This window comes from Rhopilema esculentum, chromosome 16 (genome assembly GCF_057945365.1).
Source record: "Rhopilema esculentum isolate cy_ngs chromosome 16, ASM5794536v1, whole genome shotgun sequence".
Classification (NCBI taxonomy): domain Eukaryota; kingdom Metazoa; phylum Cnidaria; class Scyphozoa; order Rhizostomeae; family Rhizostomatidae; genus Rhopilema; species Rhopilema esculentum.
Genome location: NC_142830.1, coordinates 5438709 through 5458409, shown reverse-complemented (window position 1 = coordinate 5458409; position 19701 = coordinate 5438709). Strand labels below are relative to the sequence as shown.

The following is a 19701-nucleotide window of genomic DNA, read 5'->3' as shown; positions in this document are numbered from 1 at the left end:
TTCTTAGATCTAGAAGAAGGCTTTCTCAAAGGGAAGGAGGGGAGAGCTTTGTTTCTTATGTTGGAAGGGAGATATTTTTATTTCATCCCCAATTCGTTAGGTTGTGCGCCCAACGTAGCCAGGATCACACGGAAAAATAAATAATGGAATTCTTCTGGGTGGTAGAAATGCAATCTTTGTGTATAGTTGCATAAAACGTTTACGGTGCTCGAAATTAGAAAGGCGAGATAACATCAAGAGAAGATGGCAGACGGCAGAAGTAATAAAGAATGGAAATACGGATAAGCTATTTTACTGCAAACTCAAGTCACCTTTGACACAGATAAAATATTTAATCTTATAATTTAACATCGACACTTTTTTAATAATAGCTAAAAATATGAAGAATACAATTTGATGAAAATGTTCACTTCATAGAATGATGCATGCATTCAACTTCGTGATAATATATCGAGAAGCTCATTTGACAATGGGATAGGGCGAAAAGCAAACTACACACTTACGCATTAATTAAACAAAATAAATAAAATATCTGAACTGATTGGCTGCGGGAAGTATACGAGTGGAAGTGAATAGACCATCTCGGAGATTTCGACGCCATGACTTAAGTGGGGCAAAAACCGCAATAAATACAATTAAAGGCCTAATTCATTGAGATTTGTAAATTCCTCTGTAGCTCAAACAACGTTAATTGTTATTACACGAAATTCAGATTTTCATTCCAAAAGTATTTTTCTCTATTCTAAAGAGGTTTCACGGTCAAAAAGTAAAAGAACGGCCTCTATCCACCATGAATTTTTCGACTTGCTAGAGAACAATAGAACTCCATCATGGCACCGCGAACTCAGAGATGGTCTATTACATATGCATGAAAAACATCAAAGGCACTCCACGAGCTGCGAACTGTGATCAATGGTAGATTAGAATTTAGCTCTGAGCTCTGAAGGAGAACTGAGGAAGAAAATGTCAGCCATTTTCCTTAACATTAAGGAATTAGTGTTCAATGAAATTAGTGTTCGATATTCATAAAACTGATATTCATTATAGGAGGCAACTCAATCAATTCAGAATACCTGTTATTCTTTGGAAAGGAAAATACCACTTGATATCCAAATGCATTGCCACGCCTTCAGACAAATAGTTTTCTATATCTTACCAATTTGAATAATATACGTGAATTTGTGTAAATAGGTTTGGATAAGTCTGAGAAGTCAAAATTAAGTCAAATTCTTCTGACAGAAAAATTCACTTGCTCATTTTAAGATTTACTATTTACAATGACAACCCATAAGAAGCTTTAGCTGCTGTCTTTCCATGTGCAATTCAATAAATTTTCGACATTGTACCAAATCTCTTTATTCTGTCATCTTTTTGGTTTCTTTGCCTCAGATACACCCTCTACAATGACACAGTAATGAAACATCGTCATATGAACCATAAAATGAAAATCGCACCAATGGTAAAATTTAGATAACAAAAGAATGAATGCTTAATAGTTAGGGCGTCTTTACTAGAAGAACATCATTTGTAAGCTAACGATGATGGAGAATATAAAGCCTTATACGAATAGACATTTAAATACGAAATATAACAAAGAAATGGGTGTACAAGAGCGTAAGCATATGGAAATGACCAGCAATACCAGATCTATTTAAACAAAAGGAACGTAACAAAATTATAGAATAGCACATTCTTAAGTTAAGACTAACAGTCTATGTACAAAGGGGAATAAAAGACAGGTTTTTTTGAATGTCACAACGTACTAGACAAAGCTAGCTACTGTGTTATTCAACATTGGAAAAAGACTATCCTTTCAGATGAAATTGAACTCACCTTCTGAGTCAAACTGCAGAATTTTAACAGTCTATGAAAAAAATAAGCAGCAATGAAGATGATTGAAAAATTAGATAAGTGACAAAATGATTCCTTGAGTACTTTGATCGGGGACATAACATGAAACAGACAAATTATATATAAGATGAAATTTAGTTAGGCCAGGACACCTGGGATCGATTAAATGTCGATTAAAGGAAGGTAGGTTCTCTGACAAAATTAAACGTATAAATAATCTTTGGCTCTAACATTCAGAATGTATTTGACTTGGTGCTACCAAGAAATTGAAACAAGCTTCAATTATTTCAACCGTTGTCAATTAGGTTGAGCTAGTACAAAGCGGCCATTTAAAAATAAAAGGCAAATAATTATCGTTAAATAAACACCATGGCGCTTACCGTAGGAGAAAAATTTGCTTCTCGAAGAGCTTCAGTGATAGCAAGCTCTAAACTCTCAGCTGTCTTCTTAGCACTTCTGAAATACATTACATAATCAATACCATTTCAAACCAGTGTTGTCGGGAGATTTATGTCATAAGCAATGCAGTTACGATGAGACGCTTCAAAGTATCTCACGACAGCTTACAGAAATCATGATTAAAAGCAAAATATTACTTCTTTAACAATAATTTACTATTTTTTACTATTTAAGGCCAAACAATTTCTGTTCTGTTGATCTTAAAAGGGCTAAGCGATTGCAAATTTCGATCAATTCTCACACAATGGCGGTAGGCCTATGCATCACCTGAGGTTCATAAAAGAATGTTAACTGTCACTGTCTACTGTTCTGAGTCCGCATTTGCCTCAACAACAAAATAACAGTACTTCTCGAAAGTAAGCAGAGCAAGACGATCTTTTACACAAACAAATATTCATTATCTACGTAACATTATCTCTTTTTAAAATCTACATTTCTCTATGTACGGAAAGGTCGAAGGAATTGTCAATAGCCTCGCTTGGCTGCCAGTTAAAACAGAACAAAAGCGAGCCAACAAAGGGAAGAGCTCTAAAACTAAACCTACTGATTGATAGCCAGCCTTGCCGGGAGCAAAACTACCTAACAACCGCCGTTACAGCATTTTAACTTAACCGGAGCATAAAATATTATTTAAAAGATCAACTTACTGATGGGCATGATATACAGTAAATACATGTATATATGAACCTAGTGGATTAAGAACTTACAGGCTGAAATAATGGAATTAGACCCCCATTATACAAGAACCCCTCAATTATACTGAAGGAGATATAAGAACCCCTCCAACATGAAATCTTAAATAGTTTCTTATTTTTTAGAGATCGTCAAATTACATTAAAACTCTAGTTGCTTACTCATTGCCATTGAACCTTCAGCTGACATTATTGAAGCATTAAAATATTTGATATAAATTTTATATTCAGGACTCTGTTCAGTATTTCAATATCTTTCGATTCCCGCGCTTAAGTACTTTACTGTTCATATGTTGCAAACTTCAAGTCTTTGTTGCAATCCTTTTTATTTAACTTTCTCAACGCTTTCTGTAGGTAGGTAGTAGGTATCATTGGATTTCAACTAATAAGATTGTAAACCTTTAGCCCCAGTGCAGTCATCAAAATTCGTGAATTGCATCAAAAGAATTTTTTGAAAATCCTGCATCAAATAATAACCATTTGAAGGGCCTAAGCAGCCTCACTTTCTATGCAATACTAGATACATAAGAAGCAAGTCAGGCTGACTTGAAAAATTATACGTGGGTGTTTACTGTAGCTTCTGTGACACTGCAGATCAAAACATGCTTTTTTCAGCTGCGTAAAAATCAATTAAAGCAGAATAATTGTTTTCAGTATTCCAACGACCAAAGTGATATAAGTCGGGTTCAGTTAGCAAGAACAAACATCAGACGGCTCAATAATTATGCATTTAGAGATCAGACGAGCATCAGACATGCATTACCTGTTTTTTCTTCGACGACAGCTGTTTCTATATTCCATTAAGCCTTCCTGTAAGCTTTTAAGCGATGCTGATTCCATTTGGCTGTGGGTGTGCTCACCGTACCACTTCACCCAAACCTGTTGTGAAAAACAGATTGCACGATAAGTCAATGACGTGGGTCTATGAACCAACAAATGGCTAACTTTCTTGAATTTAATATATATTCAAAGCAGTTAAAAGCAAATTACTTTTTATATGCCAAAAACGCTAACAAGACCTAGACTTTAAGAGCTAAAGAGAACCGGTTGATATCTCTGATGAACCATTCTTTATTTTCTTTCTAATGCTCTAGTAGACCCTCAATCTGTCGACCTAACCTGTCAAGAAACTTTGAAAAATCATAAATAACTCGGGCTAAAAGAAAAATGAAGACTTTATCGCCAATACATTCCGTCTCTTTTGCTAAAGCTTTCTTCAATCGCTTACTTAATTTTTTCTCAATAGACACCACAATTCTGTCTTGTCTTGAAGTATAACAATCCAACTATAGCATATTTACAAAAAGAAAAAGTTTGTCTCCCTACCTTACCAGGCTCTGCGCAAATTTCTTTCACCTCTAATTCACTGACAATTTTGCCAGGCCAGGCACTGTAACCTTTTTGATGGCCCCAAATAAGATCCCCAATTTTAAGATTTCCACTTATATCTTGTGCTGGAATACAAGCTTCCATTCGTAAATTTGCACCATTACTAAACTCTACTTTGTTTTTCAATTCAGGGGTCGGCGTCCGACTATCTCCACTTCTCGTATTGCAGTTTTCATTGCATTGCAAACTGATTTCGTCTGGTTCTTCATGTTTCACTACGACCTTTGCACAATCTTTGAATGAAAGAATACGTTTGAATGTTCAATTTGCATGTCAAAAGTAGAATAGATCTAAAATTACCCATTCAAAAGCAACAAATTCGAGTCTCTAAGACTCATGCCTATATCTTTTCAGACTTTACCACCTCCCACATGCATTGCCACTGACAGCCTAATTGCTGGCCCTAGGTCGGCTTTAGGTCCTCATTCAGTCTAGCTGTACTGATGAGCCCTGATATGGGCGAAACCGGTCTACAGCCGACTGTTTGAGGTGTCAGTGGCTTTCTTTACTTCACACTTCTATTGCAACTCTGTGGGATGGCATACAGTCCGCCAAAACCTCAGCACTGCTTTGCGTTGGGTTCTTGGTGATACTGCTTAAAGAGACTGTCAAGTCTCTAAGACTCATGGTACTTCTTTTCAAAAAGGAACAAAACCTCACCATCGTTGTGATGCTGAGTTTCCTCAGTGTCAAACAAGGAACGCAAAAAAATTAAAACCATTTTTCCAGTGATAAAATATCGCTGACACCATTGACATTCAAATTTTCGTTTTCATAAAAGCCTTCAAAGTCTTCTTGTTTTATATTATTTGAGGTGAGAAAGCAAACAACCAATTGTAGTACTAAAAACTCTCATTCTACTCAACAACTTCAAAACCTCTGTTCGTTGAAATTGTTCAGTGTTCAAGCTTATCCCAACAGAATTGCAATCATTAAATAAAAACAATTAGCTACCCTTCTTTCTTAACAAATAGAGATTTTCTGGACAAGCTTTGCTAAACGTAAAAATCAGCGTGATAGTATCAAACAACTTTTAAGAAGATAATATCAAAAATAGCCTTAGGGTTTCCACTCAAAATGAAGTCAGATTTTAGTCTCATTAAAATCCCATCGAAATTCAGGACAGCAAAGAAAAGTGGCATACATATGAAAATAAAATTGAAGTCTGTTTGACCAATTAAATGTCCCTGATTATTGTGAGTAATCATCATCATAATCATTGTTACAACGTTTTCTATACTAACGACTATCCGACGTTAAAACATTTTAGGAGCAATAGATTAAAGTTGCTTCCAACTTTTCCCGATATTAAGAAGTTTAGAAACTAAATCTATCACGTCACACTAGTTTTAAAAGCGAAATTACCTTGAGTGATATCCTGTCTCTCGTTACTGACAACCAATGACTCTGTTATGACAGCTGAAGTCCCCTGCCTTGCTATATACGAGTTACTGTTTGTTGAGCTATTACTGACCGACGCCAAACCAGCACCTAAGGGCACCGATTTTGGACCATTCTCCTCGCCAGTACATACTAGCTGTGAAGGAGCGCTGCTCATGCCTGACGAACCGATACTTGAATCTCTGGATGTCGTAGCCCTGACAGATCCGACATCAGAAAGTCCTGGGGACAGGTCAGTAACTAAAGGCTTTTGTTCTTCTGACACCTGTGAAGCTATATGAGGTTTCTCGATTACTTCTGGTTGTAGATTTATTTCAGTCTTGACATCAATCGATAATAGATCCTTTTTCTCTGACAATGGTGACAGAGCCGACGATTTTTGTGTCCTTTCTACCTTTACTGGTAAACTGGTAGCGACAGCACTACCAGGAAAAATGCCTTGCTTTGCGATTGCTTGCGAGACTGATAGCATTTCAGATAGCTGTTGCTCGCCTTTTAGGGCTTCGAGACCAGCTAAAGGTTTTACATCAGGGGTAGGTGGTAGTGGTATACGATTAGCAACATGAGCAGGGGCAATTCTAACATAGTTATTTGGGGTTTGTCCATAGGGATTCACACCCGGATACATCAATGTTGTGGTCTGGCTAGTGACGTGCTTATTAGAATCAGTTTTAGCAGCCTCTGCTGGCCTCACTCCTTGGTAATACTGGTACAGATTCTGATATCTTTCAACATTAGCAGCCGTTGCTTGAGGTTGTTTCCCAACAACCTGTGTCCCACCTATTGTCATGAATTGAATTGGTACACTGGCATATGCGAAACCAATATTAGGGTGTGATGTTTTAAGGGCATTTGGTGCGTAGCCAGAGAGAGTTTGCAAATACATGGGATGTGGACTTTCAGCACGCTGTAAGGATACCTGCAACGCATTGCTTTGTTGCAATGCTAGATGCTGTAGAGCCTGTGATGCCTGAGAGCCCATGATTAAAAACTGAGCTGGGTTGTTCGCAGCAACACTATTCTGGTAAGCAGCTGATGGTTGCCTGGGTACACTGGCTGTATTAGGAATACCATAGAAGCCTTGATAGTTGACCTGCTGCGCAGGAGTTGTACTTACACTTGTAGAAAGCGACGCTGTACTGATCATGCCAGTTGCAGTTGCCGGTTTAGAAGAACTGGATTGCGAAACGACCTGAAATACGACCATTGGTGATGATTTTGTGAGATTCTCTGATGAACTGGCTGTGGACGAATGGCTTTCACTCAGAGACGCAGCAAGCTTGGAATCTTTATTATTTACCTGGGTTTCATTACTGGCAGCGCTATCTTTTAAAGCAGATAAACTTTGCTTCATGAGCTGACTTGTCACTGGAGAATTCGCATTAGTCAATGTTTGAAGATTTACATGTGCATTGCCGACATCTTGAGCCTTCAGTTGTGAAGGGTACTGGCGAATGACATCGGAAGATAAAGCCTGTTCCTTGGCTTGTTGACTGCTTTTGTTTGAAAGATTGGGTGCTTTCGACTTGCTAAGAATAGTCTCTGGTCTATCACCTAAGTATTCACTATTCCCTCTGATTACCCTTTGATCTTTAAGGCTGTTAAGAGCTGCTAAAAGCATTTTCTCTTTTTCTCCTTGTTCTGTTAAAAGCTCACTACTGGGAATATTCTCAACTGCAACCCTGACACGATTTGGGTCATTTGCTAGAGTATTCGCTACCTCTTTCAAACTATGCAGTAAACCCCCATTCCCACCTGTGTCATTTTTCTGTGTTTCCGTGCGTTGGGGGAGGCTGGATTCGACAGATGAAGACAACATGTCATTCAATGAAGAATGTTCCTTGGACCCCCAGTAGACGTTGCTTGTCGCTTTACCGGCGAATAAACGCGGGTCTTGAGTCCAGTTATGTTGTTGTGCCTCTGTCAGAGCTGCATGGACATTTTTTATGGAAGATGGGTGTTGGATCTTGCCGGGTTCTGTAGAGCTTATTGTTGCCCTCATACCTTGAGCCAAACCCGGTGGCAACATGTTCGAATGAGATGCGGGAAGTGTAATATTGGGAGGAGCCTGGGCTCTAATTAAATTTAGCACACCAGAAGAAGTCGGTAGATTATTAGTAATGTTCTGCTGTCCTGGTTTCATTTCAGAAAGTTCAACTGTACTATTCTTCACTGTTTCATTTAATGTTGAAGCAGCAGTTTGCTTCGGTAGCCCCTGGGTTGCAGATGTAAACATTTGAGATGTGCGAATTTTATCAATTTCTCCAACTTGCTGCTTAACCCGACCCATCATCGATGCAATATTTAAATCCTCTTTGGTTTTGGGGATCCGCTTTTGCTTTGAACTGGACTTCTTGCCAGAAGTTTTGGAAGACATCGTCTTATCATCTGTAATTGCCGGGCTCGAAAGTGCGGGTCTGACGATTGCGGGCGACGATCGCTTTTGTTTCCGGTTCTGGTGAACCGTATTTGATAAAAGAATTTGTGCTTTATTTTCGCTTATCACTGCGGTATCGTTTGGTTCTATCGAACCAATGTAGCCACTATGGTCTGGATAATAACGCGTCTTGTTGTCAATGCCAGCTACCATTTTCACAGTGCCAGTAAGACTAGGAATTGGTCCGGAGACTGATGCTTGTTTGCTGGCAGTACTAGTTCCAGGTATTCCAGAGTTTACCCATGTCTGGATACTTTGTGCTGCAAATTGGTCGTTGCCTTGCCCTTGAAAAAAAACAGGCAAATAAATTACTCAACTTTTAAAAATCTTTCAGCCAACAATGTCAACAAGGAGCATGATGTGTAACACGCTATATCTCGCCTATAACTATAGACAGTTACAAAATTTGCCACATGTAAATGTTGCTCTTTAGGTGCAATATTAACCTGAATATTTGCTGGATTTTAACAGATTTTGAACAAACAGCAAAGTTGGTTTTATTGATTTACTACAGAACAGTGCATGCTTACATAAAGTTAAGCTAACACAGAATGCACATAGACCAACATTTCCATCTTCCTTTTAACAATATCCTTCCTTAAAAGCTTACAATACTTCATTAGAAAAAAAACGAAAACAAGGAGAAGCTTGGGTGTACCAATAAAGTTTCTTTAGCTTTCAACGGCCTTCCCCACGGTTGTCGACAATGTCGCAGCCCCGTCGCAGCCATGTTTCCGGGCCGCCAAAATCAAAGCTTTGTGATGATAAAAAGGAAACATAAGACAGAGACAAAACAGCCGATAACCTAACATCTCTGTTCTTTTCGACAACTCTTCAATATACACATACCTTTTAGATTCATTTAAATGAAATATAACATCCCACTCCAAAACAAATTAAAGGGACTTTCCCTAAAACCCCTTTGCAATAAAAAATGATTGACACACAGCTGAGTTCCATTTAGACTCACCACAGATAACTCCGACTTTCACCAAGTTGGACTGATTTTCAATTCCCATTGGTATATTCCTACCTTATTCAACTCAAAGGCTGTACACCGGATAAGTCGTACATTCGCTTAGCCGGACATTCGCTTAGTCGGACATTCGGCGATTAGCTAAGTTGGACTATCTCTTTAACCCCTTGAAAGTCTGACTTAACTGGATTCAACTGTAAAGATGAATTCCTTCTTCATCAAACAATTCGTTGACGCCTGTTACTTAAACGCCTTTCAACGCCTCTTCTTCAAATGGTAAGAATTTTATAAAGCGTGTTAAATACTAGGTTCATGAATACACTGGATATGATATGAAGAAATTACAAATGAACACAAAATACTGAAAACTTTTTCCCAAAAAGACGAACAGAAAAAAGGAAGCTTGCCTGTCTTATTGTGGCGGTTCTTCTTCTTTCCTTCCTTCTCTGAATTCTTGGACTTCTTCTTCTTCTTCTTTGACCCTTTGCGCAGCATTCTCATGATCTTTTCCGGACTAAACTGCGGAAGGATCGTCTCGAAACCTTCGTTAACTTTGCAGCTGTCGCAAGCACCCATAGACTGTGCTGGTTTTTGTAATAGCGGTCTGCTGATCACATTCGGATTGAAGTTGAACATTTCCTCTAGTTTGAAAGGGCAAACTAATCCACACTTGCAAGTGGCAGGAGCGATGAGATAGGCTATGACGTCAGCAACCGACTTTAGTCGACTTCTGTTTGGGCTAAAATGAAAACATCTTTTAAGTAGGGCAGAGAAAAATTGAAAACATCACTTGAAAATATCTTAAGTGCAGTGCAATCTCAACTCGGTTCAAACTGGGATAACTAGCCCTGGCTGAGCAGTGGTAAACCTTCTGTGGTGCAAGCAGGGCTAAACACATAAGATGTTTAACTAAATATTCTTTATGCAAGGCCCATATAAAAGGGCTAACGTATCTATCATTGGCTAAAGTTTAGTTCTATTCAGTTCAAATTCAAGTTTCAGCTGTCACTTTTTCTAGCTTATGAAAACATTATTACTCGTTATCTAAGAAGGGGGTCGAAAAAAGAGTGAGAGATCAGTTATGCCCATTCACAATACTCTGATGGTAACGAACATTGTTCAAAAATTACTTGGAGGGGACAATCCCCAAAGACCACTCTGTTCCTACTTAAAGCGACACATTTCGGCAAAAACAAGGTCAACATCTCAGGTTATTCAGAAGTAGTAGTAGTAGACTAATTTTACGTCGATCAATTAAATACACTTGATTTCAATATACAATTAAAATGTACAAGAAAATTAATTAAAACCGATGGATATATAATCAATTAAAAAAACAAAGAAATTAAAAATTTTCCTTATGTTGTTTATACTATATTCACAATAAAACGACAGACATGACAGTTGCACGTGGGATCATCCCATTGTGTTATCAAGCTTTTGAAAGTATATTTAGGTTTTTCACAGATTTTAGTTCCTCTAGTAAGCAGTTCCAGTGTGCTTCACGGTAATACTGTATACATACAAATATATCTTTGGAAATGACTTCTATGAAAGCAAAGATTTTTAAAGCCATTTTCAAATTTTGTACCGCCAAGAAATTGTTCAAATATATATTCAGGTTTGAATGTGTGTAGAAAAAGCAAACAATTTAGCATCTTCACGATTTCAGAAAATGCTGTCTACCCAACAACTTAGAAATTAAAAGAAATTACACTTGGCATGGCTGTTTAAAGCTGACATCACTTCAAACTGGTAAACGTTCCATGGCATCTTGATTCATTATAACTTTCTAAGATTCTACCATCTTATTAAAATTAATTTGCATTGGACATTTGACCTTGGAACACTTTCCACTTCAATTTGCATTAATCTTTGCATTGGCTGGCATACAAAAATTTCAATTGTAACATATCCTTTTTTCAATAAACATTGATGGAAATTGTATTTTAGATAAAACTTCTGTGTATCACTTTTACAGGTCTATGTGTCTATAGTCTGAGTACTTTGTGTTTTTAAAAGTTTTACAACCTATTCAAACCTCTACTTCTAGGCACATGCACATAATTGCGAGGAAATAAAGAAAATTCCTGAACGTCCCTAGCTCACTTTTACAGTTTAGTTATCAGTGAAGCAAATTTCACTTGAAAAAATATGAAATAGCAAAATTGAAATTCCTCTCTTTAATCTTAAAACCAACTTTTGTAGCATAGGAATCAGTTTGAACGACATCAGCTTCATATCTTGTTGAACAAAAACTTAACAGTAACAGATAACTCAACAAAAATGGGTTGCAAAATTGGAACTATAAATCTAGCAGTGTCAACTAAATTTACAAGTAAGAATTTATGCAAAAAACTTCTTGACTCAAGTTGAAAAATAGAGCTTTATTACAAACAAACCTGCAATAACAACAATGATAGTACAAACATTATCATCAAACTTCCCAGTAATGCCCTGCTGAAACACTTCAACACAAGGTACAATAATGGTCAATCAAGAAAATGTGTTTTCCAACCAGCTCTAAAATCTTCCTCATCTTTCTTATGTTTTTTTTCTCTGAAATTTTTATTCCTTGTATAATTTTTTTCCCAAAAAATATATTCAAATGTCCATCAATTTTGAATATTTCCATGTTGATGATTTTTGTGATCCCATTAAAAATTCAAAACTTTAAAATTTATTCTGCTGTATTTTACAATGTCCAGCAGGGTTGTTACTAAGAGAGAGGGGTATAATATCATGAGCTTCATTTCAGAAAAAAATAAACCCAATTTGGTAAATATATATTGACATTGCAAAAACTAAGGCATATCATCATAAACATCAAGTTTATGAACATGTTTTTGACTTGTGATCAACTTTCTTGTGCTTATAGATATTACAGGTTAGTGGCTGAGTTTAGAGCAAATTATTACATTTTCCAGTTATAGCCATCAAAGTTTACTCTCAAATTTATCTAAATGATTATCTAAAATTTATCTAAAAGGATAAAAGCAAAATGCTTTATCAAAGATTTTCATGCAAAATATCTTAAACATGGCACTTATTCATTAAAAAAATCATTAAGAACTAGGGTTTAAAATTCATTAAACAAGATGTTTTGCATGCATAAATAATAAATAGTATTGATAATAACAAGAAGGTCAAAATCCTTATGCAAACCAAGGAATGGTGTTATTTTGTGTTGAAAGTTGTCTATTTCTTTCAAAATCTTTTGCACCTAAATATATAAAACAGAGAAAGGAATTCCTTGGTTGAAAGTGCTTTTATAACATTTATTTCAAAACTTAAAATACAACACAATGACTGGCTCTTCAAAATACAATAACTGGCTCTTAAAATAAATAAGGATATTGTCTTGATTGAACATTCCATTTTATTCAAAGCCCAGAGTGGACCAATGACTACAGTTGCAAGCATAATGAAAAACTCTCAGACCTCCAAAGCCTGGTTTTCATTAGAGTCATGAGGGTCATACGGATCGTAAGAAATGTAATTTTAAGATTTTATGACCCTTATGATCAAGTGAAAACACCAAGAATCATAATCGTAAAATAATTAGCACTTGATATTATCTCATAAAATTCGTGACATAAGGATCGTAAAGATCTTTTTAATCTTTACGATCCTTACTATCAGATGTTCCTTTGTTTTGAGAATTAGGTGACAAAATTTTCTGAATTCCAGTTGAAGGCCGCACACATTGCTCCTTCTCTCGTTGGCCTTAACATGAAATTTATTTTCTGTATACGAAATGGATCTATCTCGCACAGAAAGATAATCTGTCATGAAATTCAGCTGCTTGTAAGACAAGTCTTCAAAAGACTACAAGTTGGCAAAACACCTTGCTCAGAGCTCCTACTTTCTACTTTCTACTAAGAAATCTCACTACTTTTACGATACTTATGAGGCTTATGACATTATGATAACAAAGGATTTTTTATTCTTATGATCCTTAAGAAATTTAAATGATCGCGTTTTCATGTGGATTATAAGAAACATAAGCGACGCAGACCTAAAAATTATGTTTCTTATGATCAATACAATCCTTATGACTCTAGTGAAAAACAGGCTTAATTCTCCCAGTTTTTAATCTTATCCTCCAGGATAGAATCAATGTAGCTTATACTGTAGATGCCCAGTATGAACTTTGTTATAGCTTAAGCAAATTGGCATAAGCTAACAAGTTGAGTTTTGAACTAGCATAACATTGCATTGGCTTTGGTACATGTGTATGACTCATAAATTGTTTATGACTTATAAATCATTCTTGGCACAAAGGTTGAGTTATATTTTTATCATGCATTGCATCATGCAATTTTGGCTTCATAAATTGTACAAAGTTTGTGATTTCCATGGGTTTTCACTGTAAGCTTACAGAGCCTTGTTTTCATTCCATGCGCATTAAGCTACAAAACCTCAGGTGCAGACTCATAATTAACTGGCCTTAAATCTGGTGCAAGCTTTACATGGATTTCTCTCTGCCTTAGCCTATGTTCTCCATGTGAGCAACCAGATACTCCTTGTATATGTTGGTGAAATTTCAATCACCTTTAGTTGCACTTGTGTCCTACTTTGCAACTGAGAAATTCTTCATAAGTCTGCAAAGTTTTAAAAGCAAATTACTACAAATCTATAATCTATAAAAAATGACCTGACTTTGTTCACACAGATCTGCTTGTTGGTCTAGCATTGCTCAATGTGAGAGACAGAAATATACTTAATAACCTCTGTTGCTTACTCATGCAAAAGAGAAAAACCATGTTTGCTATTCTAGCACTTGAAAGGTTTTAATTACTTTCAGTATCAAGCAATTCCTTCACTTTTTCATGAAAATCTTTAAATCTTCTTTATTACTTTGTTGTTACAAATGTATTGGGTTAAATAGAGAGTATAGATTAGTTTGATAAATCTCCAAGGTTCGAGGTTCTTGAGAAGAAAAACAAAATTTGTGATGTTGCAGAAATAAGATCTTTTCTAATGTCTTAAATACACTTAGTGAGCAAAAGTATTGCACAGGCTGAAACAGAAATGGCAGCACTTCAGCGAAATTTTTTAGTGAACCATAATTCAAGTGGCCATAGCAAGTTTCATAAAAGTCATAATATGACTTTCCAGTTTGAATATATTGGAAAATTTATCAAGGTTTGATGTTGAAAATAGGAAATTCAAGAACGTTTCTGATTTTGGCCTATTTCTAAACAATATTGACATTTGCAAAAACACACAAATTGAGCCATGATGATTGAAGCGCCTGTGATACATTTGCAATAAAAAAGTTCATCTTTGCCCCAATTTGTGATATCTTATCACAATGAACTTGGGGGTACTTACTTTATTCTTGGTTGTCTAGAACTGCTCATTTTGCTCACTTTTGTTGGAGAATATGCTAAATGTTTTGGTTGGAAATTTTTGGAGCTGCAATGGGCCTAATCGCAGCGGCCGCTTTGTGATATGTTGCAGCAAAATTCAATCAATAAAAATGTGTCACAAATCGTGAAGTCCATCTTTTCCAACCGATTTCCATTTTGTAATGGGAGCAAATAATGCTGCAAATTGCATAAAAGAGCATTTCGTCCTCTCATTTAATGAAAATACCAAATTTCCCGCGATAAACAGGTTCACTCGACTGCCTCAATAGCTGTAAAAGAGTGGACATAATAAAATGGCTTAAAATATGCCACTTTCCATCAAATACAAGGCCATCTACCATCAACTTGGTACTTCAACACCCAAATGTGATCTGGTAAATGTTTTTCTGAACTTATCATGTCGCGATTAACAGAACCTGTTAGTAAACTTCCTGATAAAGTTTTAGCAAGTCTTACAAAGGTTTCAAAGCTGACCGGCTGTCCAATAAAAAGGTAAAATTTTTTACTTTTCAAAAAGTAACTTTTTTCAATTTTTAAACTAAAAGTTTTGTCAATGGTTTGAAGTTTGGTTTGATTAGATTTTAACCATAAAAAGATGCCTAATGGCTTAACAAAAGTGGTTTGAATTTTGATTGCTTTGTTGTTGACAACGCAGTCGCCATTACTCATTTGTCAAACCTGTGCAATACTTTTGCTCACTAAGTGTAGATTGGTTGTAACTTGAATGTAACTTGTTGCATGAAATTACCACAATTCAGTACAACAAAAATTAGATGAAATGGTTTTATTCCAAGTTCTCAGCATGCCACTTTATGGACACTATAAACTTACCTTATATAGACAATGTCTCCTTTTTCAATTACTCTATTCCAGCCTTTAGGCACCTCCACTGACTGGTTCATAACATTTTCCAATTGTTGATTACGAGCGAAGGTACCAGCAGATAGTGCTCTATCAGTTCCTCCTCCAAGCTTTCCTGCCTTTCTTGAATTGCCTATTCCAGGTCTTGCTAAAAAAGCATTTCCAGGCAAAGAGCCATTTCCGTTAAGAGGCACTGAAACAATTCCAGAAGGATTTTGCCTTTCTTTTTTCACTAGTACTTTTCCGCGTACAACGTTAGTGTCTTGACACGACATGGTGATCTGAAGTAGGTTACCAATCTAATAAATTTAACTTTATAATTGACATCAAGAGTCACTGGATTGGTCACATGGCAAATTATTTCAGCAAACAATTCTATTCTATTTTCATGCGATACTATTGCAGTCAGAGATTCTAAACATGATTCTCTTCAACATACGATATCATTCAATACCACTAACGAACGGCCCCAGGTATTTCCTTCATGAATTCAACAATCATTACAGGATCTTGAAACATAGCAAAATTGATGGTTTTCCAGAAACGTCTAAGAATGAATGAGCACCTATTCTGAAAACAGGTAACAATGGCCTAAGCGTAAATAAGAAGTCGAAATCACTCTGATCACTGACAAGTGTGCTGTGGGCCGATGTAATCCTACAAACTGTAACTTTGCTTCGATCGATAATTACCGATCAACTTTCTTGCACAAAAATGATAATTCAACTGTCTTTAAATCGAATGTAAAGCTCCAAGACACGCAAATTAACCGAGTATTTTGAATATATTGACATCAGCTTCAATATTACAGAGCAACAAGCGCCATGTTTCCTGTCATTCTTAGCGGAAAACTGCCGGTAGCGCCCAGTCTCCTCAAAAGCGTCTCGTTCAAAAACCTCGTAAGCGCAAACTTTTATACCGCCAACATCCCTCCTGAGCAAAATCTTTATATTCTCTCATTGGATACCAGTCTGAGCAAATATTTCTTTTTCGAAGCAAATTAAATTGTCAATTTCTCAAAGAAACATTATATCAAAAATATAACTATCCAGAAAATGCAAACTTGACTCAGACCCGGTTTCAGGATTTTTTTGGGGGGAGGGGGGGTGCCGGTCCTTATCTACAGAGTAAATTTTAGCAGCATTACACTATATTAATGCAATCAGAATATTTTATTTTTGTTAATATTAAAATTTCAGCTATTATAAAGCAATTTCAGCTGTAAAAATATTGGTTTTATAAAAGTTGTAAAATAAGCTTTTGCGTTCACGTAGTTTATTCAACCTTCAGAAACACCGAATCAGACTCTTTTGTTTTTCAGCTGCACCCACTTCTTTATAACACAGAGCAAATTTAAGTTCTGTGAAAAGTCTTTCTCGCACGAAATTGGCATGAGAAATTCCAGACGATCAGGGGCGGATATAAGCAACAACGATTGGGGGGTGTTAGACACTAATTTTAGTGCCACACCCTTCAGGTTACTGGTAAATAATGAAAACGCCCATTTTTGAAATTTGGTTTTTAATTATGGCGTAGCCAGGTTTGGAAGATTGGTAGGCCAAAAAAGAAGATATTTTTGCTAATCACACCCCTAAGAATTTGGAAAAACACCCATTTCGTAAATGTGTTTGAAAAAGCCATGGCATTTTTACGTGGCAATTTCCCTTTATTCAACGTCATAGGTGGCTGACGATATTCTACAACTGTCTATTTCCTTCACAGTTCCACTAACGTTTAAATCCTGAATTGTGTAAGGAAGGAAACTCTACGTGTAAAAAGTGATTTTTCAAAGTTGTATCAAATATCTAGAAAAATTAACAGTATTCAAAAGTTTTAAACCAAGTTCGTTTTCCTTGGAGCAAAGTCCACGACAAGCATCTCAGAATCCAGTTTTTTAAGGATTGGACTGCTTTAGCATTTTAGTTTAGGCAAAGAGCATTATTTTCGACAAATGAATTAATTTTATAAATGTTATTTTTATGGTGAATTTTATGAGGCAAAAGTGGATATTTTCATAAAACTCCCATCGATATTTATATGCCTTCTTCAAACTGGCTTCCAAAATTTGTATATCCCTCCAAGGAAGCTACACCCTTTTTTATGAGAAAATTTCATAAGAACACGATCCTTAAAACTACACTCTTTTTTATAACAACCAATAAACTTAAGTTCAAGCTGACTGTTCTTGATTTTTTCGAAAATCTAAGGCTGGATTGTTCTTAATTTGTTCTTAATCTAATAGGGTTTAAGCAGTGCGAGTGCTAGCTAAAAAAATGTTCTTATGAAATAAAGAGTGTAGTCAAATTTTAAGACCACATTAAGAATAAGCTGAGGCCGAAGTACAGTAAAAGGTAATTTGGACAAAGTTGAGAAAACCCATAAAAATTCCATCTCATAAACGAGGCGTTTTTCCCATGCAAGGGTGTTTTTGCGTGAATAAAGAAACGGCCACGATTACGGCGAAAAAACAATAAAATGTTATAAATAAGTAACACCGCAACACGATGAGAATGAACAACAACAAATTCATGTAAATCAGCCATAATAATGATAGGATCCATCGTACATGTTAGCAAGAAACAAAGCCGTAAGCCAGAAAGAAACTTTTCTAGTTACCTGAATTTCCGCCATATATTTCTCAGGTTCGTATAATAATTTATCCCAATCAGGCAGCACAAGTGCTGATGTGGAACATATATACATAATTTATTTTAGGCAGCGTATCCTTTCTTGTCTGTAAGTAAACCAGCAGAATTTGTCTTTGCAAAATCCAGCGTCACAAATCACTGTGTGTATATATCAGTCCGGGTATACAATGTTAATAAATCAACCGATTGAAGGTGTCAGGTATGATGTGGCAATGAACAATACAATGGAAAAATTGAGCTGCAGAACTTTTTATTATTTTGGAATGTTTTTGAAAATTACATGAAGAACAGTTTTTTCGTCTGACAATTTAAAAAAGATTATTTACGTAAAAACGGGTCCTTCACCAGTTGTGATCGGTAGAGCGTTGAAATGAGAACACCACTTTCTTCTGTATTCAAATCAAATCTCCTCTTATTTCCAATCTTTCGATTTATATACTACATGTCACGTGATTACAGATTACTATGTGATTGGTCCTGCTACACCATGGGAACGGCCCGTCTTGTGTTGAAGTTCTTTGTAAACAAAATCTTTATTCAACTGACAATTGTAAGATAGCTCTTCATTTTCACATCTGCTGGAATATCGTGTTTTAATTCCGAGTGCTTACGAAATTTTTTTGTTACAAATTGTCTTTGAAACTCACCACACCTCTTTTGGACCCGCAATGGACTCGTTGATAGCCTCTGTTTCATTTATTTCCAGCATTCATTTCTGCCAGGTATCTGTCTGTAAATACCGTAAATCCTCAAATTAGCCCCCTAGGGGTTCATTTATTTTCTATATTTTTGGATGGGCGTTTATTCGAGGGGGCTTATACGAGGGGGGGCTCATAGAATCATTGTTGACATTAAAAAAACATTTTTTAAAAAACCTCGTTTATTTTAGTAGAAATTTATTTATGAGCATTTTATTAATTACTACCAAAAGTATGAATTTGTTGTGGTAATTCAATAAAACACCAAAGGCGACCTCAGATGGCAAAAATCATCAAATTGAGGGGTCCAATTTGAGAATTTACGGTAGCAGTGGGTGCTTATTCGAGGGGGGGGGCTTTTTCGAGGAGGGCCAATTCGAGGATTTAGGGTATGGCAAAATAATTCCAGGATGAAATTCCATAAAATCTGGAAGACTTTGCTATTGTTTTGCCCTTTTTCTCTGCGCTTTGCCCCTGTTGCCCCATAGCTCATTCGTCGTCTCAGACTAATATAAAATGTAAGACTTCTGAGATAAACTAAGGATTCTGGAGCCTGATTCCAAATGCGAATAAGCCGTTTATTCGGGCCAATACCCATAAGGGAAAAGGCTGGGGCATGATGCTCTTTGGACGGTACAAACTGCCTGGAAACTTTATGCCAGCCTGGATAATCACGTTTGCAAGGAGTCGTCTTTAATTAAAAAATTAAAACATCTACCTTTACTTAAAGTGATTTGACACCTTGCAAACTTGATTCTTATGAACGTCCTAGGAACCGTGATGCTACGGGGATGCTTACGATAATATGATAACGCTTTTTAGGCGACATCCCCACAATGTCGCCGACGTCCCTGTTATAATAATAAGTTGAGATTTGTTAAAAATGTCTTCGATTGAATCGCCGTCGCGTCCCC

General features: G+C 36.3%; 1 protein-coding gene across 3 annotated transcripts; it reads right to left on the bottom strand.

The window, feature by feature from the left end:
- Positions 1-272: 272 nt before the first annotated feature.
- Positions 273-16322, bottom strand: LOC135682357 (uncharacterized). Of its 3 annotated transcripts, none has more exons than XM_065197216.2 (8): positions 15412-16322; positions 9613-9944; positions 5757-8513; positions 4329-4624; positions 3766-3881; positions 2232-2307; positions 1834-1864; positions 273-1398 (listed from the first exon to the last, which is right to left on the bottom strand). In XM_065197216.2, the coding sequence occupies exons 1-8, from the start codon at positions 15714-15716 to the stop codon at positions 1364-1366; spliced, it is 3948 nt and encodes a 1315-aa protein (XP_065053288.2). In that variant the 5' UTR covers positions 15717-16322; the 3' UTR covers positions 273-1363. The 3 variants fall into 3 exon arrangements, with proteins under 3 accessions (XP_065053288.2, XP_065053289.2, XP_065053290.2); XM_065197217.2 differs by having other exon boundaries at positions 2232-2304; XM_065197218.2 differs by lacking the exons at positions 9613-9944; positions 15412-16322 and adding an exon at positions 8888-9606.
- Positions 16323-19701: the final 3379 nt, after the last annotated feature.

Bases quoted from the DNA above. Each gene is read 5' to 3' on its own strand.
- LOC135682357 (XM_065197216.2), bottom strand. From the start codon at position 15,716: ATGTCGTGTCAAGACACTAACGTTGTACGCGGAAAAGTACTAGTGAAA. The intron at 8,514-9,612 runs GCAAGCTTCCTT...TTTTTTTTCAAG, and splicing joins GAACCGCCACAATAAGACAG to GGCAAGGCAACGACCAATTT. The intron at 1,865-2,231 runs GTAAGCGCCATG...TTTTTTTCATAG, and splicing joins AAGCAAATTTTTCTCCTACG to ACTGTTAAAATTCTGCAGTT.